This window comes from Lichenostomus cassidix, chromosome 3 (genome assembly GCF_008360975.1).
Source record: "Lichenostomus cassidix isolate B80296 chromosome 3, HeHo_3.0, whole genome shotgun sequence".
Classification (NCBI taxonomy): Eukaryota; Metazoa; Chordata; class Aves; order Passeriformes; family Meliphagidae; genus Lichenostomus; species Lichenostomus cassidix.
Genome location: NC_139483.1, coordinates 22058948 through 22085635, shown reverse-complemented (window position 1 = coordinate 22085635; position 26688 = coordinate 22058948). Strand labels below are relative to the sequence as shown.

The 26688-nt window shown below is 38.6% G+C and overlaps 1 protein-coding gene across 4 annotated transcripts in view; it reads left to right on the top strand.

The window, feature by feature from the left end:
• The window catches only part of HHAT (hedgehog acyltransferase), a 124655-nt gene extending 101024 nt beyond the window's left edge, over positions 1 to 23631 (top strand). For 3 of the 4 annotated variants that reach the window (XM_085054903.1, XM_085054904.1, XM_085054902.1), the window contains exons 9-10: positions 8618 to 8819; positions 23407 to 23631. In XM_085054903.1, the coding sequence (XP_084911029.1) occupies positions 8618 to 8819; positions 23407 to 23616 (412 nt within the window). In that variant the 3' untranslated portion in view covers positions 23617 to 23631. The remainder of the gene's footprint in view (positions 1 to 8617; positions 8820 to 23406) is intronic. The other variant, XM_085054908.1, reaches the window with a different exon arrangement.
• The last annotated feature ends 3057 nt before the right edge of the window (positions 23632 to 26688 follow it).

The window sequence follows — 26688 nt, the reverse complement described above, 5'->3', positions numbered from 1 at the left end:
AATCAATTTGCCAATAATCTTATGGGGAGTTACCAGATTTGATAACCCATATTACCACTTTATTTTCAGTACTGGGGTTATTTCTTTTACATGTGCCACACTTTTGAGTCTTTGAATGTACAATTTCAGTCATCTTGGAGCTAATCACTGTCTTTCTTAAGTGTTTTGACAACTTTTCTGTACTCCAATGTGTAAACTGGTGTTCTCAGTCTACTATTTCTCTCGTAATTGCCTTGGGAGCTATTACTTGTCCAGTAGGGATGACTTGCCCATCCACTGGGGTGAAATCAATCTTCCAATGCTTCAATTAATTGACAATCTTTTGCACTATATTCTGGCTTAATATTCGGTAGACTAATTTCTCTTTGAGGACCCAAAATGCGGATATGTTTTTCTACAGCCTCTTTAGCTGCCCTGTTGGCCAAGTAATTTCCACACTTTGGCCCATTTCCACATTTTATTTGTCTGGTGTGTTCAACAGTGCCTAGTTGGAACTTCAGCTGGTTTTTGTACTGCTTCCAGTAAGTGTAATATTTGTGTCCCATGTTTGATTGGTGTACCTTGTGCTGATAACAAACCCCTCTCCTTCCAAATTCTCATGTGACATATACTACACTGAAAGCATAGTTAGAATCCAACCAGATGTTTTCTTCCAATGCCCATGTTAAAGCAGCCAGTTCAGCCTTCTGTGCTGAAACATCTGACTTTAGAGCTTTAAGTTCAATTACCTTGCTCAAGGTAGTTACTGTGTATCCAGACCAGCATATTGCATTACAAACAAAGGTACTTGTATCCCTGTATAGTTCCCAGTCTGGATCCTCTATTGGGATATCCTTTCAATCTTGTCAGCTGGAATAAACTTCTATCATTTGTAGGCAATCATCTTCTGGAATACTTTCTACTTCAGTGGCTGACAGAAACAGCAGGATTAACAATAGATGTGGTTTTGAGGATAGTGGTACATTCTTTTATTCTGATGTGCTAGTTAGTCTTTAAGCTCTATTTTGTAACTTCAAGGGAACTGAAAATTTCTCTGTGCTGTCTGTCACCTCCAGTGTAAGAGTTGGAAGAAGTAAAGAAAATGAGTGGGAAAAACATAATTCTTTTGTTCATGGTGTTGCTTATGCATTTTGTCTAATCATTGTTTAGGGCACAATGAGCAAATCCTGGTGCAGAAAGCTGGACTGGAATATCTGCATCTCTCTGAGTAATGCTCTAGCCACAGACTTGTTTTTTCTTGCATATTCACTCTTTGAATCTCATTTTCTTTTCTGCCTGGTGGCAGCCTGGTAACAGACAGCTGGATCACTCCTCTGAGAGGCAAGATATGTTGGTCTCCCTGGCAAAGAGCCTGACCTCTACCATTTTATAAGCAGAGAGTGACAGTGCTATTAATATATCCCTCTTCTAGCTGTGTTTTCAAAGGAGTATACAGTCTGATTGTTGTGCTGCTGTGCCTAGATATCATCAGCACATGGTAGGTGTATGGTGGCTATCAGGAATGAATTGGGCCCCTGAGGGGAGTTAAGTTCAGAACAGCTTCAGGGAGCTCTGGAGGCTCTTTCTGGGAGGAGGCAGGAGTGCCTCCTTCCCAGCTCCATCTGTCAGCTGGGACACAGCCCTCTCCCACCCAGTAGCTGAGCTGTAGGCACTTAACTCTAGGCTGTTTTGGCAATAACATCTAGGCTTCTGCTGTCAGCAAAATGCTTGGGGCCCAGGCTCTAACTTAGTGCTTTAACCAGTCTTTTAGCTCTTTGGTCATCTGGAAGCTCTCCCATTTCCATTGCGATCAAAGGCAGCTGATGGGAGTTTTGCATTTGACTGCAAACAGGTGGTGGTAGGCAGGGTTTCTTTCTTTCCTTGATGCAGCTGGAAGAAAACTTAACACAGCAGTCCATCAGTAATGAAACTCTTTCCATTAGAAGGAAATATTATGATTTAGATTAAAATTTCATTTGAAATAAATGAATCTCTTTTAAAACATGAGCTTCTTTGGAAGAGTGAATTCAAAATTATTTATTCTGTATTCTGCAGTTATCTGCCCTTTGACATATGGACTTGACTCATATAATTTCTTGTGTTGAATGCAAGGGAGGAAAAGTACTTTAAACACTTCTTGGCTTTTTAGTAGGAAACTTCACACAGTCTTTGCTGGGAAACATGCTAACAACTGGGAAGTGAATGAAAATTCAGGTCATATTTGTAAAGCTGAGTGTTCTTGCATATGAATATTCTCATTAATGGTTTGTAAACCAAGTGGACTTAATTTCTCATTAAACATTTTTGTGGTAATGCAACAGCACTTGCCTGCAGCCAGCATTAGCTTAAATATTTTAAAGGGTCTACATTTGTCAAGGTTTCTAAACATGGGGTTAAGCTGGTGATGTGAGAGTCTTCCAGAGCTTAAAAAGCTTTGCCAACAGCCAGCAAAATTGTTAGACTGTGTAAGAAATGGAGTTTCACAGAACAAGGCTTAGTCTCCTAATGGAAACTTTGCTAAAAGGTATTTCAAATACCTCTGGTTATTTCTTTATTTCAGGTGCAAATATAAGTGGCTCAGCCTTCAAAGGCATGTTTACGGGGACGTTTCTGTGATTTAAAGCAGATTTATTCCTGTAGGACACAGTCTTGCAAAGACTTACAGGTGTGCTTTATTTATGTACTCTGCGTGGCTCCATTCAAGTCAGTGACAGCCTGAAGTGACAAAACAGGAATCGTAAGAACTCACCCAGAAGTAAGAATTTGCAGAACTGGGCCTGACATCTTTTTATTTTGCAGCAGAAAAAAAAGTTTGAAATCAATGATTTAAAGCCATGAAGAGAGTATTAAAAATAAATAAATTAAGGAAGCCCAGCACCAGCATAATGCTGCCTGGACAAAATTTTTCATACATGTCTACAAATGAACACCTTCACTGTACAGAGCATCAAGCAATTTCTCTTGTCAGGATGCAAGATGGAAGACTGTGTTAGTGCTTTTTTACTGGGTAAATATTACTGTAGTTGCCAAATTCAAAACAGTATGGCAGTGAGATAGTTAATCCTTGAATGCTTTGAAACTTATAGAGACACTGCATTTTGAGCATCAAATGTTCCCTGAAATAAAACAAAAAGTCCTCATATATTAATTGTATTTACTCTGCCATTACAAGCAAATTAACCCTTTTTTTTCTTTTTTTTACTTTTCACCTTGTTCTGGATTAGACATTCAAACATCAATGCCTAGGAGAAGGGGAAAAAATATGAATAGCATGCGTCTTGCTGTATGACCTTACTTCAGGAAGAAATTCAGGCACATATTGAAGAAAGCTCCTGGACAGAGCAGCAGTTAAACAGGTGCTTTACTTGCACTTAGTTCAAGATTCAAATATGTTTAAAAATACATGCATGTGCGAGTAAGAGCAGTATGTGGAGGCCTCAAGGATGAATACCCCTTCTGAGTGATTCTTAACTGATTAAAAATGCTCCTCTTAGAGGTTTTCTGAATTTACCAGAATAAAAAAATTGCAATGTAGAGTCATTAAAAGAAAAGAAACTGTGTGTTTTTCTAGGGAATGGCTGTCAAATCTCTTATGATTGTTCTGTAGATTACCACTTCAAGAAAACTAACAAAGTGGTTATTGGATTTAAAAGGTATTCTCTGTAAGTAAATGTCACTTTTAAATACTTCAGCTATTATGTTTGTGTTTGTATTACTGTAGGGATTTAAATGGTACCATTTGCATATTTTATCCAATTCTCTAGTGTTCACTTAGTGAGTTAAAATTAAGATAAGTTGTGTAAATGAAACAGCTTGCTGTCTGTGGATAAGCTGATTGAAACTACTGTACCTGGACTAAAAGTAATGCACTTGGGGGAAGACATACACAGTATGCTTTATTTGGGAAAGTAGCATATTTAATAGCATATAAGTTTTAGTTTGAAATCAAAACAGAATAGAAAGATAGAAAATACAGAAATATGGTTAAGACTGACATCTTTGCCATGGGAGGGGAAGTCTAGGAGTATATGTTCAATCATGTCAGGTGTGGGGGTGTGCATGCTAATAATTTTTACTATATAACATTCTCTCAATATTTGTATTTATGTGCCTCAAACAAACCCCAGATGTTTTGAGATTTTCATTACAGAGTTCTCTTCCCCCTTCTCTCCATGTAATGTGTATAATTTGTTCTCTTGAAAGCATGAAGTACCTTTCCTTGTCCTTAAAGGAGGTCTAGCCAGCCCAGGAATGGTTGGCAAAGCCTGGCCTGTGGCATTCATACGTTCCTCTCTGATAGTCTGCTTAGAAATCTCTGTTCTTTCACCTTCAAATTTCTCCTTTGAAGTTTTGGCAGTGATTGACTTTTGGTCCCCTAAGTGGATGGTTTTTTTTTTAAATGCTCATCTAGCCTGCATTTTTTGATACTAAGCATCTTCCACATGTCTAATCTTCCTGTCTGTAATTTGCATGGCTCTTAAGTGGGTCCATTGCTGGCCATCCCTCTGACACAACCTGGAGGGACATGACCAATTACTACCCTCGAACCTACTTAAATCGACATCCTTTTCTCTTTGCAAAATACTTTGTTCCTTTCCTTTGTCTGCCCTTGGCTCATTGACCACAAAGTAACTGCTGAGTTTTCTTTGTGAGTGTGTGAGTTAAGATGAATTTGTTGCCTATTGGCGCCACATTCTTCAGCTAAGTCTGCCTTCCTTATGCATCTAGAGTAAATGTGTAATCTGTTTAAGAGCTGTCAAGAAACTCTGCTACAAGGGTATTCCTTTGAGTTGTGTTAGGCTGCCATGAGGACCCATGGTTACTTCTATGTGCTAATAGTCTCTGAACTGGGGATTTTGAACTTCTGTGAGGATTTTCTGTGATTAGAAATGGGAATAATCTTAAAAGCTGCATGAAAGCTTAAAATGAGATATTTATGTAATGCTATTCTACTTATGGTGCAGCAGGTCAGCATGTTCTACAGCCTCTCCATTTGTGTAAACCCTGAGTACAGTACAGATTTTACAGTACAGAGGGACTGCAGGGATAGATTGCAGGTAGATGGAAGTATTGGTAAGAAGAAGAAAGTTAGGAAGCATGCAGATATAAAAGACATGAATTTGTAATAGCCATTGCCTCTTAAACTTTCCCTGTCTCCTTCCTTCCTTCCTTCCTCACAAATTTTCTCAGCAAACTGGAGGGCAGAAGAGCTTTCTGAATGCACTGCAAGAGGTTCCTTTTCTTTTCCATCCCATGGGGGAGGGTGAACGAGGGGCTATGTGGGGCATAGCTGCTGGACAAGGTTAAACTACAGCAAATTGTTAGTTATAAAGTGTGTGTTGTGTTGTAAATGATAATACTGAACTAATATATTTCTTCTATCATCTGGCTTAATAATGTTTTTCACAGGTTTATTGTCCCTCACACTTATGTATTAATGTGGCTTTTTGTAATCAAATGAGTACTCTTTTGTGCAAACACACAGAGGAAGTATAGAGAAATTATATTCTAAACTACCAGGATGCTCAAAACCAAGCAAAATACACTTCCGTAACAAAGAGGGCTCTAGTGAGTTTTTTTTGCAAGACAATTTTGGTTATCAGAGTGTTTTGGTGATCAGAAAGCACCAAGTGCCTGGTGTTGAGCCAGGCTCTGCTCCTGGCTGCACACTGAGTTGCCTATTGCTTGTATGCAGTGTAGCAGTGTATGCACAAGTACATCATATGGATGATGAGGCAGCAAGTACTCTTTTTTCCCTGATGTGTTCTATAATGTAGTAATGACTTTTCCCACAATATTTTTCTGTGTCTCTTCACACTGCTCAAGAGAAATGACTCAACATCTATCAATCCTTTACATCCACTTCAAAGTTGCCAGTGGGAGGCAAGACCACGCGATCTGAGAGTGGTTACTGCCCTTGTGACAAGGAATGGCAGCCAGCTGCCTGTCCATTTTCTTGTGGCTCTAGCAGGGAAGGAGAAAGGCATTGCTTTCTGCCTTCCATTTCTCCTCTGGGCAGGGAGACAGACTCTCCACAGTACTGCAGGGGAAGGTCAAAGTGTTTGTAAAGATTCTGTTATTCCTTTTGGCTTCTGTCCTTCTTCAAACAGGTCTTCACATAGTGGAATTTCAGTTGCACATTTGCCATCAGCCTCACTAGGAGCTAAAATTTCACTAACCTTGAACATTCATTAGAATTACAAGTTATTGCTGCTTAATTATCTAGCTGATGTTGTTAGACACTAAAAATCAGAAAATAGCCTGGTTTTTTTCTGCACAGTAAGCTGAAAGCCCTTCAGGCCAACCTCAACTGAGCTGCAGTTGGAAGCAAATGAGTCGATGCTGCTGAGCCCTTCCTGGCAATGCCAGTGCCAGTGGAGGCTGCCTGTGCTGACAGGATGGCTGGAGCCTACACAACAGTGTCAGTGCAGGGAAGGGGGCTTACAGAAGCCTGGAGATACTTCTGCAGTGAAAGCTACCTTTTGTGCCATGGATTTAACCCAGGGCCCTATGGCATCAGCAGAAAGGTTTCTTTGGGGATTGCAGTCAGATCTCAGTCACAGAGATGTGTCATTTCAATTGTACCTGGATTACTTTTAAATGCTGTGTTTCAGAGATGAGCTCAGTTGGTTGGAACAAGGTGCTAATAGGGCCAAGGTTGTGGGTTCGACTCCATATGGGCCATTCATTAAAGAGCTGGATTTGATGGTCCTTGTGGGTCCCTTCCAACTCAGACTATTCTGTGACTTTGTGAATTGCCAGACGTGAATCAGGTGGCAATTAAACTCCTTAATGTACAACAGACAGAGAGCTGTGCTCAGCTTGGCAGAGCTGGCAGGGTCTTGCTTTGGGCTCCTCTGGGTGCAGCTTTGTGGAACAAGGTACTGCCATGCCTCTTGGGGGGAGCTGGTAATGGGAATGGGCTCTGGCCTAAATGAAACCAATCAGCCTTTGAAAAGGGAGAGGAAAGGTGTTGGGAAAGTCTGTCCTGAGAGTACTGAGCTACTTAGTCTTTCATGCCTGTAATCCTTTGCATAGAAGGAATTTGCTGAAGCAGCAGAGTCTGTGGCTCTGCTCTTTTTACCCTCTGTGCCACAGATCTGCAGGAAATTCATGGCTTGCAGACTGCTAAGATAAACCTCTCTGCCATTAGATTAATTGATTGCAAGTGTCTGTTATTGCCACACTGATCAAACAGAGAGACAGAGAAGAAAAGCACAGCATAAATAGAAACTATTGATCTTAATTTCTATTTACTTTCATATGCTTAGTGAAAAAGCACACCTATACTGAAAAACATGGTAAGTGTAATCAGATGTTCCCTGTAGCAGGTTGAAGTAAAAAGGTGTATTGATGTTATGCTAAGAAAGAATTTGGAGCATTTCACAGTTGTTTTTTTAATGACTTTTTTGTTTATCCTTTAATTATGTTCATCACTGTCTTTTACCCTGTTATTTATTTTCTCACATCCTAAGATTAGGAATAAAGCAGTATGTTAACTTCCCTTTTAAATTTTTAAGCCAATGTTTATCTCTGAATATGAAAACTGACAACCAGAGATAAAAATTTCACTGGTAAAAATTTTCTTAAATTATCTCAGCAAGTAGGAATAGTCTCAAATATGAGTGCAGCATGTCATGCCAAAGGAATGACAGCTGAGGAGAGCTGTCACTGGTGGTTCTCAGATAGCACATCTCCTTACTGGTACCCATGAGATGGATGGTGACTCCCCTGCCTGATGGGCTTCTTCAAAGTGTTGACAGAAATATGCAACTCTTTCAGACAAAGTCTGGCCAGTGGTCATGCCTTAATCAGAAAATGCCAGGAGTGGATGTAGCTCTTCAGGCTGGAAGTGAAATGACCCACAAAATAGTGTCAGCTTTCAGAATCACATTGCTTCTGGTATTTTTACTGAAGGAGCACTGCTTTCTGGACGCTTGTAAGCATCAATTAATGACTAAGGTTCTGACTGCTGGGTTCAGTTTAAATGCAGAATATAATTGCGTGCAGAATGCTTCATATGGATTTTCAGGCTTGTTTTGGTGCATGTGCTCTGGAGGTCATCACACAGACATGATCCTGAGAGTATAAGAGAAGAACCAGATTGGAAATATTTGTAGTTTGCGATTTTTAATGAAATATTTAAAAAAAAAGATATTACAAACTTTTAGTAATAAAGTATGTTTGCATGCATCTACATTTCTGACAAATGGGAAACAGTGTATGGGTTGTGACTATATATGACTTTATATAATGCTTTAAATTTTTTTGTTAAGGATCATATAATTTAAATTCACAAGACGATTACAGGTAATATCTGTAGTTGACTTAGAACTATTCCAGTTTAAAAAACCTGGATATTTGCTACTTGAGAATATAGTTTGCGCTATACATTTGCCTAATGCAGAGTTCTCAGGACCACAAAATAGTCCTTTTGCTAAATGGTACGTGCACATACTTCATGAAGTGGTCTACAGCTTTGCCGAAAGTAGGGCAAGCTCTGTAAATAGAGCATGTCAGGTAGTTTTTCAGATTCTTTTTTATGCTACAAACTGACACATTTGTTCTGTGGTGGATGTTTTTCTGAGATTTCTGTGAAATCTCTAACAGCGTTGCTTATTTGTTGTTTCACCTACAGGTACATTTATGTTCCAATGGGAGGATCTCAGTCCAGTTTGCTTGGAACATTATTTTCTACAGCCCTCACTTTTGCCTTCGTAAGCTATTGGCATGGAGGACAGAGTTATTTGTGGTACTGGGGTGCACTTAATTGGCTTGGAGTAATTGTGGAAAATGGCACCAAGAGGATACTTTCAATTTCACTTATTCAAGATTTAATTGTAAGTTGAATCTCTCTCCGTTTCATGTTCTTGTTTCCTGGCTCCATGCTCATCTGAGGTTTCTGGTTACTAGTTTGGTTTAACCAAGATTTAAAGTTGTGGATAACAGGTAGAAGAGTTAGCATTCCCTTGCCCACCCTTCAGTATCTGAAGCAATAACTAGCTCATATCACTAGAATTTTGCAAAGTAGCAGCAAAGCAGATGGTGAAATATGCATGGTCTTAAAAGCTTCCTCTGCAGTCCTAGAGTAAGCAAATGCTTGTCACGTTGTATATGGATGAACAGAAGCCAGTTTTAACATTTGTATTCTGATTTCACTCAGGATGGCCTTAAAATATTCATCTTCACTAAAATTAGGAGTGTATATTTCTAACCATGTGTTTCCTGGACAAGTGTGTGTGTAGCAGCTGCTTGCATCTGGGAACAAGCTTACACTGGGAAATCTTATGCCACTAAAGAGCCAAGTAAAGTACTATTTCGCCTTGAAATCCTCTGATATTTTCATTCTACTTATACTTTTGACCTTCATGCTGTAATTTCCACAGGACAAAATTGACATGCAATGAGATGCAAAAAGCACTATTTTAATTTTGACGGTCATTTTAATCTGCAGATTTGCTCACTACTAAATCCCAAATCTTCTAATAACTGTTTGTAAGGTAAATAATTTATATGTCTTGCTTCCTTATCAGTGATAATTGCACAGAATTCATATTCCTATATATTTTTGTTTTGGTGAGGACTCTCTCTGCAGCCTAATGAAATCCTGATGCTCAAGAAATTATGTTTGTTTTCTGTCCTACTCATTTCAGTTTTCACTGTTGTGGCATCCTGTGTGCAGCAGCTGATACAGCTCCGAAATTTAGTAGCCTGTGCTACCTCATGTCACCCAATTGTTCATCACTGCAATTTCAGTGATAGTCTGGAGGCAGCTTTTTACCTTCCTGGAGAAGGAGTTTATCAGATCCATTAATCCTCCCTCTGGGGTGAAACTGAGCTTCACCATCTGACCACCTGCGTATGTTTGTCCCTGGACTGGAAGACAACATAATTTTTTAGGCATCCAGCTGCAGGATGAAATACAAGTATAGGGGCTTTTTTTAATCTGATGTCACTGTATTAGAAATTTTAATAGAACACCTAGGGAATTAAGTGCTTAAATATCATAGAAATTATAATGACTATGGCATTATGAAGGTGGGGTTATATATGTTGGATTAATTTCGAACATGTAGTTCTAATTATAGTTAACTGATGCTGGCAGTAGAGTTCTTTTTTGTATAAATTAAATCCCTAACCAAGTGCATTTTACCCCTTTCCTCTAATTTGTTTTCATCCAGTCTTTTTAAAGACCTGTCCAGTATCTTCTATGTCTCCTTTGTTTCTCATTTCTATTTGGATATCTAGTTGTTGACCTTCTTTAGAAGAAGGTCAACAACAATTATTTCTTTTCTTGAAATAATTCTGAAGCCAGTATTTTTAATGTGCATAGTTTTGCATCTACATTAGTGCATGAGGCAGATCTCACTGCATTCAGTTATGGCTGAGTCATGATTTGCCTTGTCCCTTGAAGGTTTTCTCTACAACAACATGAGCTACAAACCACCCATTGTTGCTCTCTCCTCCCCCTTCCAACCAACTCCCATTTTCTTCTTGAATGGTGAGACTGGGGAGCAGATGAGTAGTTGGACTTTGACCTTTCTTTATCAAGGGGTGGAGTGATATGACATTTAAACTGAAAATTTCCCAGTGCCCTGTATAAATTTCCTTTTCCCCTTTTAATCTGTTTTTTGGAAGCATTCCTATAATCCTGTCTCAGTGAGAAGTGTGCTGCAAGCCTAATCACTGTTGTGTTGAAGACCCTCTTCTGGGAGATGGGTTTTTCACTTAAATTTCATCTGTTGACAAGCTGAAATCCTTTGCATTCTTGTGCTTCACTCAGTTGCTGTGTTGGCTCTTGAGGGCTATTTTTGAAAAAGGAAAGTCTATTTTTGTCCTCAGAATAGCAGATGAGTTTCTGAAAAAATACAGAGCAAAGGTTTATGCTTTTTTTAACCTGTTCTGCTCACCAAACCTCCCCATATATTATTCTTACAGTTGAGATATATAATTCAGTTGAACAGCAAGTGTTTAATTAGTAAAATAAAAAAAAAATTCTAGAGGTATAAGTTGAATTTTAATTCTGCTCTGTTTTTAAGATTGATCTCTAAGAGTAACAAGAGTGGTATCAAAACTGCCTCTTCTTTTTTTTTTCCCCCACACTATATTGTCTCAATTCTCTTGCAAAGGGAAGTTTAAAAAATCTAAATAGAGCATATTCAAATCCCATCTTTCCCTGAATCCTTCTGCTGACTAAATATATGTATGTATATATCGCCTATATTTATGCAGATTTTATGGTAGTTTCAGTCTCAACACTTGAAACCTAGTGCAATATGGGGAAATAACACTTTTGTAGCAGTCTGACAGTTTTTAAATATCATCTCAGGCGTATTGAGCTAGAATGAACAAAGCAGCATGGTCATTATTTGTGAGAAGTAAAATCAGCATATAAAGAAATATGTACTTAAAACAGTAAATTCTCTGGCCCAGAAAATGGGTTCTGTAACTTTTAATTTGAGCTGGTTTCAAACCAGAGCCTGGCTTCCTGAGTTCAGCTCTAGAAGAGCTGATGCTCCTTCTTATGTACTTTTCCACTTAACTGTTCTGAACTTTCATGTTTCAGTAAGTTGTGTGAGAAGTCATCTCCGTGTCTTTTGCACCCTAGAGATTACTCGTTAGTTCGCAGTAAATTAGAGCTGAATTAATTCATACTGTCTTTTCAGTAAAGCATTATGTATAAAACAACAATAAATGCTAGGCTTCATAAGATAGGGCAAATCTGGGAGCTTTATATGAAACGGGAGAAGTTTTATTGTGTTTTTGTCAGATTTTTCTTACTTCTTCAGGTGATATTTAGATCTGTACTGAGTAAAGTAGTGCTTTGCTTCACTGGTTCTATATTAATTTCTTACAGATGAACAGAGACTCGAGTAGTAAGTTATTTGAAATCAATGATAGAATTTGTATTGATTTTTAATAAGTAATGTGTCAGATTTATGAAAGAAAATGCTAATGGCTGACATTCTCCTGGTGATTTAAAGTTCTTTCCTTCTTTTTCCTTAAGGAAAATGAGATACAGATCTATAGAAAAAATTAGATCTTGGTATAAAAATAGATTTAGAATGAGTTAAACCTTAGAGTAGCTGGCAACACGTTTAAATAAATGGATTTTTGAAAACGAAATATTTGGAAGTCATCCAAAAGGAAGATGTAGCAAAGGGACTGAAGTTGGCAAATTGATAAAATTAATGTTTTAAACTAAATAGGAATAGCAACATTTATCTTTTTAGTTCTTTAGTTCAGTGAAAACATGTCATTCAGTCTAGTAAGAATTCTTTAATTGAGACATAAAGATCTCTCAAGATCATACTATGATGAATTTGTAGTTCAAGATCTATTTTTAGATTTATTTGGTAAGAAACTAAATATGCCATAAAGAATTCATTTTGAGAAACCAACTAATTTTAAGCATGGCATATTTTAACTTTTTACTATCCTTGTGTTTTGGTTTTTTAAAGTATAGAATACTTTGATTTCTACATTTTCATTTATGGCTGTAACGAGGTGCACTAACTAAGTCCATTTCAGTATGCTGTTATTGCCTACCCAAGCCCCTTTTGCAAAAGGGGAAGTATTTTATATGATGTCCATGTTTTTGCTTAGTGGTTTAGATTCAGCTTTGTTAGTGTGTTTGATTATTCTTTTCTCCAGAGGAATGAACTCCATACATTTGTCTCTGTAGTTAAAAGATCAACAGGTTTTTGTGCAACAAAGATGGGGTCAATGACAACTGGTATCCTCAGCTTTGCAGAGAGCAGAATTTTAATCACTTTCAGAATTTGGATGTGGTGAGGAGTTTTTTGTCTACTTTTTTTTTCTCTGCTTAGTTTTGTCTGCCCTATTTGTTCTGCTAGGTAAATTAAAATTTTTACAGTTATTCATAATAAGTTATGCATTGTACAATGATCCTGCAGGCAGCTGGTGTGGAGCATGGAAAGGTTCTGACTGGTGAGCCTGACCTCTGGGCTGTGGTTCGACAGGGAATTAAGCTGAACTAAAAGCTCATTGCTGTTGAAGGGGGAAAGGTTTAATTTCTCTTTCCTCCCTTGCAGTCTCATCACTTCCTCTTCTTAACGCCTTCCTGCTGGAATCTTTGCTGAGCTGATCTAGCTCTTTATCCCAGCAGAAAGCTCTACTTCCTTGGGTTATTTTATTGCTAGATGCTTTGACTCATGGAGAGGAATCTGAAAAGCAGCCGAAGCAGCACATTGTAAGAGACAAAAGCCAAGGAAAGGAGATGGAAGAGGAGGAACTCAACTACTTGGAACCTCCTGTATGTAAATGTACATAAACAGTATGGGGTAGTAGACTGAGCCTCTGTATTTAAGAGCAGTGAGACAAAGAAACCAGTGAGACACAGAAACCTATGCTAGGGCACACATTCAGCCTAACCAAGATGAAGTGCCTGTGAATTTTACAGCCATGTCCCATATTCATTGAAAAATGAATAATTATTTCCTTTAAATGTCAGAATTTCTTTTTGCAAGTATAACTCACTTTAAACTGCCATGAGACAAGTAAAGTTTCCTTCTGCAGTAGAGACAAGATCTGACCAAACATTGTGAAGTCATTCGAGGGATGTATGTTTGTTGACCACCTTGCAAGATTAAATCTTTAATAAGATCTCTGCAATAAATAAAGACCCTAACAGCTGTTCTTCAGCACGCACTTGGCTTTGATCTTTTTCTTACTTCATTTGGTGGAAAAAGTATTTATATCACTTGTTTACTATTGTGAAGCCAGTCTGGCCTTTTTCTTTTTGCCAATAGTTTTGTATAATTAACACATACTTCTATCGCAGCTTGGTGATTTGGTTGACAGTGATACTTTCTTCATAACATTTTTATGTATTTGCCACAGAATTGTGTTGAGCTTGTTGCTTCACTTTCTAAGAATGAACAAATTCCCTTAGTCAGGCTATTATTCTCTGATGCAGAATTGGTTTTTGAGATTAGGTACCAACCCTAATGTCAAAACCCAAACAAGTGGAAGAGGCTTGCCACCCACTCTCTACTCCCTACCCTGACCTTGAGTTCAGCCATATCATTGCTTTAATAAGAAATCTTTACTATCCAAAGTAGACATACTCTGACTCAAAATCAGTGGAAACTTATTTTTCTAGTTGTGGACATTAGTCAGGGCAGATTTGTGACAACTGGTCTTTGATTGGTACTTAAAAGCAGCAAGCTGAGTCAAGGTGCTATTTTGTACTGAGATGCTGATTGACCATCAAAGGTAAATATGGGTTGCCTGATGCATCCTAGTCATTCCAGTGCCTTCTAGCTTTGCCAGCAATAATTCTGAGTGAAGCAGTTCTCACCAGGTTTCTGCTTTTGTTTGATTTTATTTTCTTCTCTCTTCTCCACCCCCCTGTTGTAAGGGTTCATTTGTCCTCATGGAAATAAGTCCCATAACATTTTGAGTGCCATGCTAAAATGGACTCACACAGTCACACACTTGCATTGTGACACTGGTTTTCTTTGCTGAGGGAACTTCTCCTCTCAAACTCAGTAACAAAGACTGAAAATGTAGTAGAGGGACAACCATAGGCAATATGATACAGTATTTTGTGTGGTGAATGACAAAAATGACTGCAGAAAGATTTCAGAGATAACATTCTGTTGTTTCCTACCTTTTGAGGCATCTATTTGTTTTGTCAAATATGTGCAAGAAATATTATTTTTTATGTCAGCAGTGGAGAAACTGTTGTGATTTTTCTGCCTGTCTTTATCCATATTATTACTGCTCTGCTCCAGACCACAATGTCAGCTGGGAAGCCCCTGGCATAGCTGCTTGGTTGTCATTAAAAAAACCCATTTCTCCCACCTACCAGCATTATTTACTTCCTCTTCCATTTTGGAGACAGTGGGCAGTTTTCTGGTGCTCAGTCAGTAATGCTGTGTGAAAAACAAGTAAATCATGCTACAGTGTGAGAACAAGGCAGAATGATACTGGTTATGTGTTTCTTTGTTACTGTTACATGAATGCAGCCTCCCTCTGTGGTTTGCCTCAAAAATTAGTCCAGGCGATAGATGTCAGCAATTACAGAAATATGAGTTAAAGTCCCGAGGAGTGGTTGCACTCTGGTCTTTCTTCTCTGCCTCGAGCAACAGAAACTTGCTGCAGGGAAAGCATGGTCTTTATTTGCTGAGAGTGTTTATCAAATGTCTCCTCGGGATTATTATTGTGTATTGTTTATTTGGTAACAGTCATAAGTGGCAAGATCCAAATTCAGCACTAATGATTGATGAAGTTACATCCCTTCCCAACTGGATTACAATTTAAAAGATAAAAATGCTAAAATGTGGATGAGGGAACTGAGAGAATCAGAATGGGCAGAATGAGAACCAAGAGAACTTAAATTAGGCTATCAAAGCCCTGAACACAGAGGAGAATGCACAACTCTCTTGATCAGTCTTCCTTAGTGAGAGCTGAGCCCCATTTATAGCAGTATGTATGCTGCCATTACTTGGCTAAATTCTCTGCTTTAAACATAAAACAGAAAAGAGGATGGCGCATTTCAGTGCGGTTCACTCTGCACTTTTTACAAGCTGCCACTTTAAAAAGAATAAGCAGCCTAGTTCTTTGAGAGTGAAGAGTTAAATGTCGAAGTACAGAAATTTACTGGTGTGTATGTCAAACTTTCACGCATGCATCTGTAAGTGTAGTGGATACATACGAGCTGGTAGGAGGCTTTCTTCAAACAGAAGGGGGAGTTGGCTGTTTGCTGAGAGATGCTATAAATGTAGATCTTTTGGAAAATCTAAAAATGAAATGGTGCTAGTGCAAGACAGCGTTTTGTTGAGTGAATGTTTAGTAAGACATCAATAGAGAAGATGAGTATCTTCTCAAATACTATATATAGCATTTATTCCTAAATTCAGAATCAAGTTCTATTTGTGAAAATAGATCTTAACTGACAGCTGCTTGATTTTAATTGTGTGGTCCTCTTTTTATAGGAGTGATATAGGGAATTACAGGTTGTTTGCATCATCCTGTCTCTTGGAAAAATGCTGTCAGTTCCTGCTTTCACGTGTGAACCTTCCAGGAGCTAATTTTTACCTTTACTTTGGAAGAAAAGCATACAGCTTGAAAAGAAGTGGGGAATGACCTCAAGCCACAGTTCAGATTGGGTAGAAGGGAAGGAAAAACTGCAAGCAAAATGAAATGCCAGAAAAATAAAGCAAAGTGAAATAAAGGAGACTGCTTCTGGTTTAGAGTTAGGTGAAGAACAGAGCAAACAGGAATGATTGCCATGATTACCGAAGGATACAGTGTATGCTGATGAGAAAGTAATTTTTTTTTTGTTTGGTGTGGAAGTTATTGATGAATAAGGTCTGGTGGCATATCTTGTTCACTTTCCGCTTGCAGGCGTGTTCTTATCTTGGTACTGTTGCAGCCCTGGGGATTCCACAGTTTCTTTTAGATTATTTCATAAATTAATATTTTGTGCATGTGTTCAACCAGAATTCTTTATTTTTGTTGCTCTTCTATTCTGTGGTACAGCCTCTACTCTTACTCTGTCAAACATCTGTCCCTCAGCTTCAGAGTGCAGGAGTGTGTATCATATTGAGATGTCAGTCTCTCATGAGCTGCCTTTCCCTGGCTCCTGCTGATTTTCAAACATAACTTCTACTGTCATTAGTGAGCACTTGTGGTTACTCCCTTTGTTTCTGCAGTCTCCCAAACACACTTTTGTCACCATGACCCATTGCCCCCTGACAATGTGTATTAACAAACATAAGATGCTCCATTGCTTGGACCCAACCCATCTTCATTTCTACTGCTCATTTTAAAAATTAAATAAATTGACATTCTGTTTGGCAGAGCTTTGTCACAATTTCCAGCCTTTCCTCCGTCCCATCTGCTCCCCCAGCTGCTCAGTCACACCCTGCCCTCCATTTTCAGTGCGCCGAACTGCAGATAGATAAAATAGCCGGTAACTGTTAGTCAGGATGTGTCGCCTCCCTTCCCACTGTCCCATCTGCTCCTCGCTCTCTTGCAGCTTTTCACCCATGCTCCTGTTTTTTTGCTGTCCTGTTATTTTTGGCAAATGGCTGCATTGCGGATGACCCAGATTCGAGGAATGTGTTGGGGTGTTTGCTCTTGCAGTAATGTGGTGATTCCTGGGGTTCAGAGGTATTGAAGAGTTGGCTTGTTGTTTACCTGAGCACATTTTCTAAAAGAAAGCACTTGGGGAGGGCTGGCACCATTAAGAGTGACTGTGTGTTGTCCCTTGCTTCTGTAGGAAAGTATGGGAATTGTGAGAGGGGCTTATTCTTTGGTTGGGGCACAGTAGTGTGCAAACTGAAGCTCAGAGAATTGCACGGGTCAAAGGAACTCCAGTAACTGATTTGAGGTTTTTTCTAAGCACTTTGCTGATATGCATAAGAACACCACCTGTACTCCTCCCCCACTGGGCAACTTAACCCACAAACATTTTACCCATCTACCCCCTCCCCGCAGAAGTCCTTGTGAACCCTAAATAGCAGACTATTGCAAAGAATGTTTAATTTAGTTTTTGTGACATAAAAATGAGCCAATATTGCATCAAGATTTTAAGCATTGTTTGTCTAATAAAAACCTTGAGGAAATTGAAAGGATGGAATTGTAGGAAGCATACTTAGTCTCCACTCATACACTAGGAGAGGCAATGAAAGATAATGCAGGACTAGGTACTATTTTCATGGTAGCTCATTTGCTTGATTTCTTCAACACAACAAATAGTGCAGTTTCTATATCTTATTTGGCTGATAGGTTTGAGTGGGAGAGAGTGAAGTCTGTAGAACAGACAGTAATAAAATATTGTATGCTTTTAAAAAAAGAAAACTCTTCTAAAAGTTGTTGTAGATTATCTTGATCCTTAAGAATCAAAGGCAGATGAAAATAGAATAATGTAATCTCTAGTTTTGCAGTTCGTAGTATCAAGTATGTTTCATGTCACTCTGGTCATAGTATCTGACAGCCTTCTTCCACAGTGCATATGTTCACATAAGAAGTAATTCAGCTGCTTCTCCAATTTTGTCGTATGCTCTTGTTTTGTCATGTGCTTGGATCAATTCTCTGGATCATCAATTCATCAATTCTCTGGATGGGTAGTTTGTAAAGATAGAAATGTTATGAATCTCTGGTTTACTCCATGAAGACAGACTCTTGCTTAAATTGCAGGAAATTTAGTTCATTTACATGGGACTTGTTAAAATATTTTTAGCATAAGCAAGCTTGATAACGTCACTGGCTTTATGAAGAAGTTTTCTTTAATCTGTCCCAGAACAGCTCTATAAATGAGATGTTTTGCAAATGCAGCACACATAGATGTTTTCCATTTTATGAGCATTTGCCAAGAAGTTACCAGCAAATGTCTGTCAGGGGAGACTTCCTGCTACTTGCCACTCTTTCATCAAGCTGGGTTTGCAGCATGATAGAAAACATGCATCCCTGTTCCTGAGCCGTCCCTAAGCCAGCGTGATGCTTGTGACCTGCTCCCAGAACAAGCTGTTGCAGCTGGATTCAGCAGCCCTCTCAAAAATGAGCCATTGGGACATGCCAAATCACTGTTGCTAGAATAAGTTTAAGAGTGGTTGATGTAGGAAAATGTAGGATTGCTTCCCTGATAAAATACTAGGGGATAGATTTCTGTAAAAAACTTCAGTGTATAGGACTGCCTAGTTCTGACTGCTGTAAGAATTCAGTCTTAGGTGTCCCCTCAACTTCATAGAATCATAGAATGATTTGGGTTGGAAGGGACCTTAAAGACCATCTAGTTCCAACCCCCTGCCATATGCAGGGACACTTTCTACTAGACCAGGTTGTTTAAGAGATCCATCCAGGCTGGTCTTGAACACTTCAAGGGAGGGGGCATCCAGAACTTCCCAGGCAAGCTGTTCCAGTGCCTCACCACCACACAGTAAAGAATGTTTTCCTTATACCTAATCTAAAGCTATGTTCTTTCCATTTAAAGCAGTCCTCCCTTGTCCTGTCACTACATGTGACTTGTCCTGTCATTACCAGCTTCTATCTGGATGGCTGGATGACTTATTCTGGTCAGTCTTCCCCGGAGTATTTTCTCTGTTGTTGGCTAGCTCAGAGAAGTAAATGCATTTACCTGGATCCTCAATTTAATCTTTCCATGCGATTCAGTAATAACATTGTTAACAGTCCTGTAAAAATGTGAATTTACTGTTGATAGCTCTGACATTAGAGAGTAGTTCCTTTAAATTCTGTTCTGCTGCCTGAAACCACTTCCCCTGCCATGTTTGTGAATTTTGGCTCATAATGGTGTAATAACCTTGCATAGCAAGTTGAATAAGTATTTGCTCTCTAACTCAAAATGCCACCATGTCCTTTACCTTGACTCTTAATTCTAACCTAAATGACCTATTCAGGTGTGTGTTGTCCTTCATCAGCTTTCTCAAGTAACAACCATTATACAAACTTCCCATTTCTGGCTTCATTTTCTCTTGGAAGTTAAATATGACATGCGTGTGTAACTGGAAATGGATTTAGGAATGGAGATGTTTGGACTGTGCAATTTCTTTTCATGCCTGTCTTCCTCCACCATCCTCAAACACATAGATTTACTCGTCAAGGTACCCCACTACATTTATAGTACCATTTATTTTTCTAAGATGGATGAGAAGGCTCAGTTGAGAGAGATCTGATGGCAGCCAATTTTCTTAGACCAAACAATGTGCAGAGGGAAGTTTTTCCCAACATCTGGCAAAAATGTCTGAGGCTGATCTTCATTTACAGCAGGAATAGGTTTGGAATAATAACCCAAACTCCATTCAGTTCCAGGAAAGGTTGCCTGAGCCAATGGTTTTTAAGTTACCTTCTGCTGTGCTGCATGCCTTTTGTCTGAGAATGTCTGCTTTTTGGTGTAGTTTTAGTGCTACAGTCAATTTATTTCACAATATGTGGGGAGGTGGGGTTGATGGTGATTACTAAAAATAAAGTATGATGAAGCATGGATGTGAAATGACAAGATGGAGCATTGAGGAAGGATGCAAGTGGATGCCTGGTTTCAGCCAGGCAGACACAGTTTCATTGTCATTTTAACGTAAGATGCTCTTTTACCACTCTGTCTTCTGGCTGTGTTTCCTGCAAGAAAGAGGAGAGAGAAAGAGACAGCAGTGAAATCCAGAGAAACACCACAAATCCATAGTAGTTGTTTATATTTCTGTAATGGAGCATATTGTCAAAAGCATTAAATGGCATAATGAAGATTAGTGGGTGTGGAGGGTTTTTAAAATTGTGCTTTGATGTAAACAACTTGCTGTACATTCACAAAATCTACAAGCTTGTAGATATTTAATTAAAAAATGTTGTTATGGGTTATCTAGACCAGCCTAATTCCTTTTTCATTGCTAAATAATGCTTCCAGCGTATTAATTTGAGCACAATACCTGCTTGGGTACTTTCACAGTTAGCTTTTTTAGTTGGCTTGAGGTGTTTAAAGAAAGGTTTCTTTTTTACTTTCATGGCAGCTGAGTAGAAGCTGCATTGACATCAAAGACTGTCAGGAAAATGTGTACTGCTTTTTGGATCAATGCCTAGCAAAGTTAATGGAAATTAGCTACAGCAAAACCCAGCGAAGATTCAGTGATTGTCTAAACTGTGTCTGTCATAAACTGCTCCTTTATTCCTTCTAAATGGCTAAAGGCTTTTATGGTCTATACTACATTTAACTTGCCTTGTTTAATGTGCATCACTTTTGTAGAAGGTGATGTACTATATGTGACAGGTTAATTTATTTTTTTAGTAACTGTATTCATTATAAAAAAAAGGTAGCAGAGCTTTTTCAGCTATTTATGTTGTTTTGGTTGTAGTGCTTTGGGTTGTAAAACAGGCAAACTGTAGAGACTTACGGAGTCTGATCAGTACCTTGATGGAAAATGCAGTTTAACACCAGCTGTCTGATGGGTTGTCCATCTCCAAGTCTTTCTACAGCTTTAGCAGAAGAATTTTTTTCCCTTAATTAAAACTGTTTTTCCTTAGAGTTGAAAAATAAATTTGATAGACAAAGGGAGAGTGAAAGTTAGATCTGATGATAGACAATGACCTATTTGAGCTGCAGGTTAATAAGAATTAATTAGCATGATGTCAGAAGAAGGTTAGTTTGGTGACTCAACAAAGAAATTCAATCTAGCATGATCATAACTTGTCCTTATTTAAACTTCGCTGTTAACATGTATTTCATAGCAAGATTTCAAATGTTTTTTCTGTGTGCATACACTTATGCATTCTAAAAAGGCATATATTTTTTATGTGTGGGACCATGCATTCAAACTATGCATTTCAGGAGAAGACAAGCTATCCTCTAACCTCTACATGTGTGGGAACAGAAGGAGAACGTATTGGAAGTCCTTGGATAGCTTTGGAGATGCGAAGTACTAAAAAGGGAAAAAGTTGTTTCACTAACACAACTGTCTGTGTCTGTGAATATTTATATAATTATTATATTCTCTACCTTTCTCCTATCATGCCCTAGTTTTCACCCAGAATTTTCAGAGAAAAATCACCATATTTATTTTCATACATGAGTATTTTACATTGGCTATTGCTCTATTGTACGAACAGCGTGATACAGAGCACTTTTCCTTAAACCTTATCTGCCCTCATTTTTGTGCTGATTCAGACTGACTCATATATTAGATATAGTCCTAACCAGGGCTAATGTTCAATTTCCCAGAGATTTTCTGTGCAGTAATATGCTGAAATTGTATTTCTATGCCTGTAACTGTCCTTTATTTGAAGATTTGTCACTTTGTAATCTAGCACTTGAAACATTTGTTTTGATGCTTACAGAACGAGCAATTAATTGTCTAGAAATGCATTTTTAGGTCTGTTTTGAGCATGTGTTTATGTTGTTTCAGGTATCTAATAATGAATTCTGATCTGCCTGTAGCTATTAAAGATTAATTACTGCTTTTTTTTTTTTTTTTTTTTGATGCTGCAGTCACAAGACTTTTTTTCTGCAATGTCACCATGTATGACGTGAAGGCTGAGCAACCCCTGATACTTTCTTTAGTTTCCATGCCCTGGAAAATGCTCATCACTTCACATGAAGCATTCAGTCTTTTGTAAATTCAAGCACTATGTACAGAGGCTTTCAGCCTGGGGCCATGATGTACAAGATATTTTTCCTTGTGTAGTAATGAGACAATATTTCTTGGTGAAGTGCTGTAATGTTCTTTAAAATTTCTTCTAGAAACTGAATAATGGAGGAAGCTAAAACTTTCACATCCTTCTTTTACCATCTTCTTGCAGTCTCCATGCTGCACTCATATCTCAGGTTATAATGCAAAATACGGATTCAGAAAAATGTAAGCTATTATATGGTGGAGACACACCCAATTTATTTTTATCATTAGGACAAAAGTACCAAAACCTGGATAATTACACTTCTTGAACATGAGCAGTAACATTTGCGCTGAAAAAAATTGGGATTGCATGTTTATGTGAATCTTTTGTTAGAGGTATCTATTTGTTAAGAGTCATTGCTATAACAAGTTCTAATCTTATCATAGAATCTTTCAAGGGTGTCTTATTAATCAGCCACAGGATTAATGATCTCTGAAATCACTCTTTGCTGTGTGCTGAAGTGCTTCACTCTATATTGGAAACTATTGGAAGTATTACCCACCCTAGAAACGTGTTGTTACTGTTTCCATCCATCAGCAAAAATTCATCAAGGAGGACATTTTGTAAAATAGGAATTAATCCACTGAATGTATAGAAGTGTGTCCAGTTCTGGGCTCCCCACAAAGGGGACATGGGCATGCTGGAGTAAGTGCAGCCAAGGGACTGATAGTAAAGGGACTGAATCCTCTGCCTTAAGAGCAAAAGCTCAGAGAGCTGGGACTGTTCAGCCTGGAGGAGAGAAGGCTCAGGGGAATCTTATCCATGTTTATAAATACCCAACTGTAGGGAGAAAGAAATCAAAGACAGGCTTTCCTTAGAGGTATTTGGTGAAAGGACAAAAGGCAGGGGGTACCGACTGAAATCCAGTTTATGCATTAAAAATACATTTGAACATTAAAAAAAAAAATCTTTTATTGTGAGGGGTTGCCCAGTGAGGTTGGGCACTCTTCACCATTGGAGAGATTCAAAACCCAAACAGGTAGAGTCCTGAGCAGCTTTGTCTAGCTGACCCTGCTGTGATCTTTTGAAGTAATCTCCAGAGGTCCCTTCCAGCCATAACTGTGATTCAAGATTGCTTTTAATCAGGAAGTCTTACTCCAACTTCAGTGGCATTGGTGAGAGGTTCTGTTGGATGTTTTAAAATCTTTGGGATCTGTTCCATAAGGATTTGAACTTCTGTATGAAAGTTGTTTGTTGTAATGGCAATACCGTTTTCTAATGCTGCTTGAAAATTTGCAAGGATTGTTCAACTTCATCTGCACCTTTTGTTTTGCCCCTCAGGAGCGTTTCTTCTCGCCAAGATTTCGTCGTCGACTTCATGCTGTCCTAGCATCTGTTAGCACTTCAATGCTGATTTTATCAAATCTAATATTTCTTGGAGGAAATCAAGTTGGAAAAATCTACTGGAACAGAATCTTTATGGAAGGCAAGTTTATTTTTATGTGCTTTCTAGATAACAGAATGTTCCAAATGTTACCTTGGGTGGGCTGAGCCAGGTTCTTCTCTCAGTGCACTAACTGGGAGTAAATTTTTTTCTGGTCAAAACTATCAAAAATCTGACAAAATCTAAGTAACTATACAAGGCTGTGTGACTACAGAGAAACATTTCCTTTCTCCCATTCAAGTCTAGAAGAAGAGCTGTCAGGCTTCTCTGTCAAGTGAAAACACTGAAGATCAAATAATAAATGTGTGACAAATTGCCAGGTTGATTTTTTTTGCCCACTCTGCATTTCACACACTTTAGTAAGAACAGGCTTAGATTATGTGGAAGCTTAGTGGGTGAGATCTGCATAATACAACATAATTGAGCAATTAATGGGTTTTTTTTGTAGTGAATGTGATTTTGGGTTGGGGACATGCTGACTGTTGAGGACAAGTGTGGGGACAGGGGAACTTGGGTGACAGTATCAGCCTGTGGTGTTGCTGAACAAGCAGTGTGGGACTTTGTGCTCTGAGCTGACTCAGGAGACAAATCAAGCATTAATATTTTTGCCAGAGGTCAGTGTAAGTAGGACCAGTTTTCTTTTTAGGTTCTTACTGCTGCCAGGCAAATAAAGATCTTGTAGAGGAATATTTCTTCCTCATGAACGAAATACTAATAGGCTTACTCTCCTACAAAGACCACCAGTATCTATTGCAGTGTTTTCTCCTCTTGTTCTTTTCAATGGCTTAGAAGTCAGCTTTGGAATTGCAAGGTCCTACTTAAGCATCCCAAAATAGTGAAACTCTTAAAGAGTAAGTTATGTACATGAGTGGAACAATTTATCTTCTGAACTAAAGTTAAAAAGTATTCAAATGGCTTGAAGAAAGGAACATTTTTAGCAAAAAATACAGTGAAGCTTTTTGTTAATACCGGGCAGGAAAGAGGGAGTACTAGTTTTTGCTCTTTAAAGCATAAAATACTTGATTTTTTTTTTTTCTTAAAAGATTTTGTTTTCTCTTAAATTGTTTCCTTCCAGTTAGTCAGCTAATAGTAGAAAATTAGCTGAGAGAAAAAGTTTGAAAGTAAATTTAGACATCTCTTGTTTATTAAAAAAAGGACTAGTGAAATTGTCCATTTCAGGCTTATAGCTCCATGCAAATAATTTTCTTAATGCAATTTGTATATTATAAATGGATAAAGTATGCCTTCCTCATTGGAAGAGTTAGCAGCTTGCAGAATGCTGGAGTTTGCAACTGATGAAGGCAAATGTTTTATCAAGTATAACAATATCTAATTAAACCAGATCAATTATTGATTGTTTTTCTAGGTTTGTTGGTGGGAGTGGGGGGGATGTTTAATAATTCTGTGATCTATTCCTTCTGTGCTTGAATACATAGAGTTACTTAAGGATTAGGTTTAAGACAGGAGTAGGAAATTAGTTTAGTCATTTACATCTTTGTTTCCATGATGTGTTAATCAAATTAACTTTATTTTTAGAACATGAAAGCTTTTGCTTAGTGCAGCTCCTACTTTACTAGTAGAAATGTCAGTGTTTAGCTTTGAGCTTTATATGCCTGTATTATTCGATCACTCAGATGTCTGTGAGCTTATTCTTTAACTGCATTGTTGTTCTGACAATTCACACGTACAAACTGAAACCTTCACTAAGATTGTATTGCATCTACACACCTGATCCATTTTGGCTTTCTTACTGTGGAACAAATGGGGCAAACCCTGGTATCAATCCAGGCAGGGGGATGAACAGATTGAGAGCAGTTCTGCGGAGAAGGACTTGGGGGTGCTGGGGGATGAGAGGCTGGACATGACCCAGAAATGTGTGCTTGCACCCCAGAAAGCCAAACGCGTCCAGGGCTGCATCCAAAGCAGCGTGAGCAGCAGGCCAAGGAAGGGGATTCTGCCCCTCTGCTTCTCTCTGGCAATTCCCCTCCTGCAGTGCTGCATCCAGCTCTGAGGTCCCCAGCACAGGAAAGATGTGGTCTTACTGAAGCAGGTCCATGAAAATGAGCAGAAGGCTGGAGCACCTCTCCTAGGAGGAAAGGCTGAGAGAGTTAGGATTGTTCAGCCTGGAGAAGAGAAGTCTTTGGGGTGATCTAATTGCAGCCTTCCAGTACCTGAAGGGAGCCTACAAGATGGAAAGGGACTTTTTACAGGGGCATGTAGTGACAGGACATGGGGAGTGGATTCAAGCTGAAAGAGGACAGGTTTCGTTTAGATAATAGGAAGAAATTCTCCCCTATAAGGGTGCTGATGCACTGGTAGAGGTTGTCCTGAAAAGCTGTGGATGCCCCATCCCTGGAAGTGTTCCAAGGCCAGGTTGGATGGATCTCTGAGCAGCCAGTTTAGTGGAAGGTGTCCCTGCCCATGGTAGGGTTGTTGGGACTAGAGGTTCTTTAACCTTTAACCTTTTGACTAGAGGTTCTTCCAACCCAAGGCATTCTATAATTCTATGATTGAAGGCCAGTCAAGTCCAGAAGGACTATTCAAAACTTAATCTTCAGTTTTGACTAAATTTAAGTGCTGGTCTGTAGGAGATACAACAAAAATCTGCAATTGGAGTGTGTGATGCTAAAAGCTAAAGTTAAATAAATTTGTTTGTAGACTGCACTGTTCTGGTGAATCCAATTCATCAATATTTACAGACCAAATTAAACACTGCAAATACATAATCTTTTATCATTCCTTTGTCAGCCCAAGAACAGATGAGATGATCTAGCTACTTAGCTTGAACTCAAGCTTTTGTCTTCACCTTAATAAAAAATTCAATGGGGATACGCTTGACTTGTTTGAAGAACTAAGGGTGTTGGTGGTGCGTGTGTGCTCTGTGTGGCAGGAGGGTGTTTGTTTGGGTTTTTGTTTTTGTACTTTCTTTCTGGTGTGATGCAAACAATATAAAGTTCCCAAGAATGAAGGTTTTATCTTGTGCATTGTGATTCTGAAGAACTCTGATTAGAACACATGTTGATATTCTGTCATTGTCATATGGAGAATAGTCTAGAAATCTGGCAAGGGGCCCCCAGACCTTTTCTGTATATAATACCCACATCTGTGATCTTGCACTTCGTAGACAAAGCAATGTTACAATGTCCAGTACTAAATTACTGAGATCTGCTAGATATGTA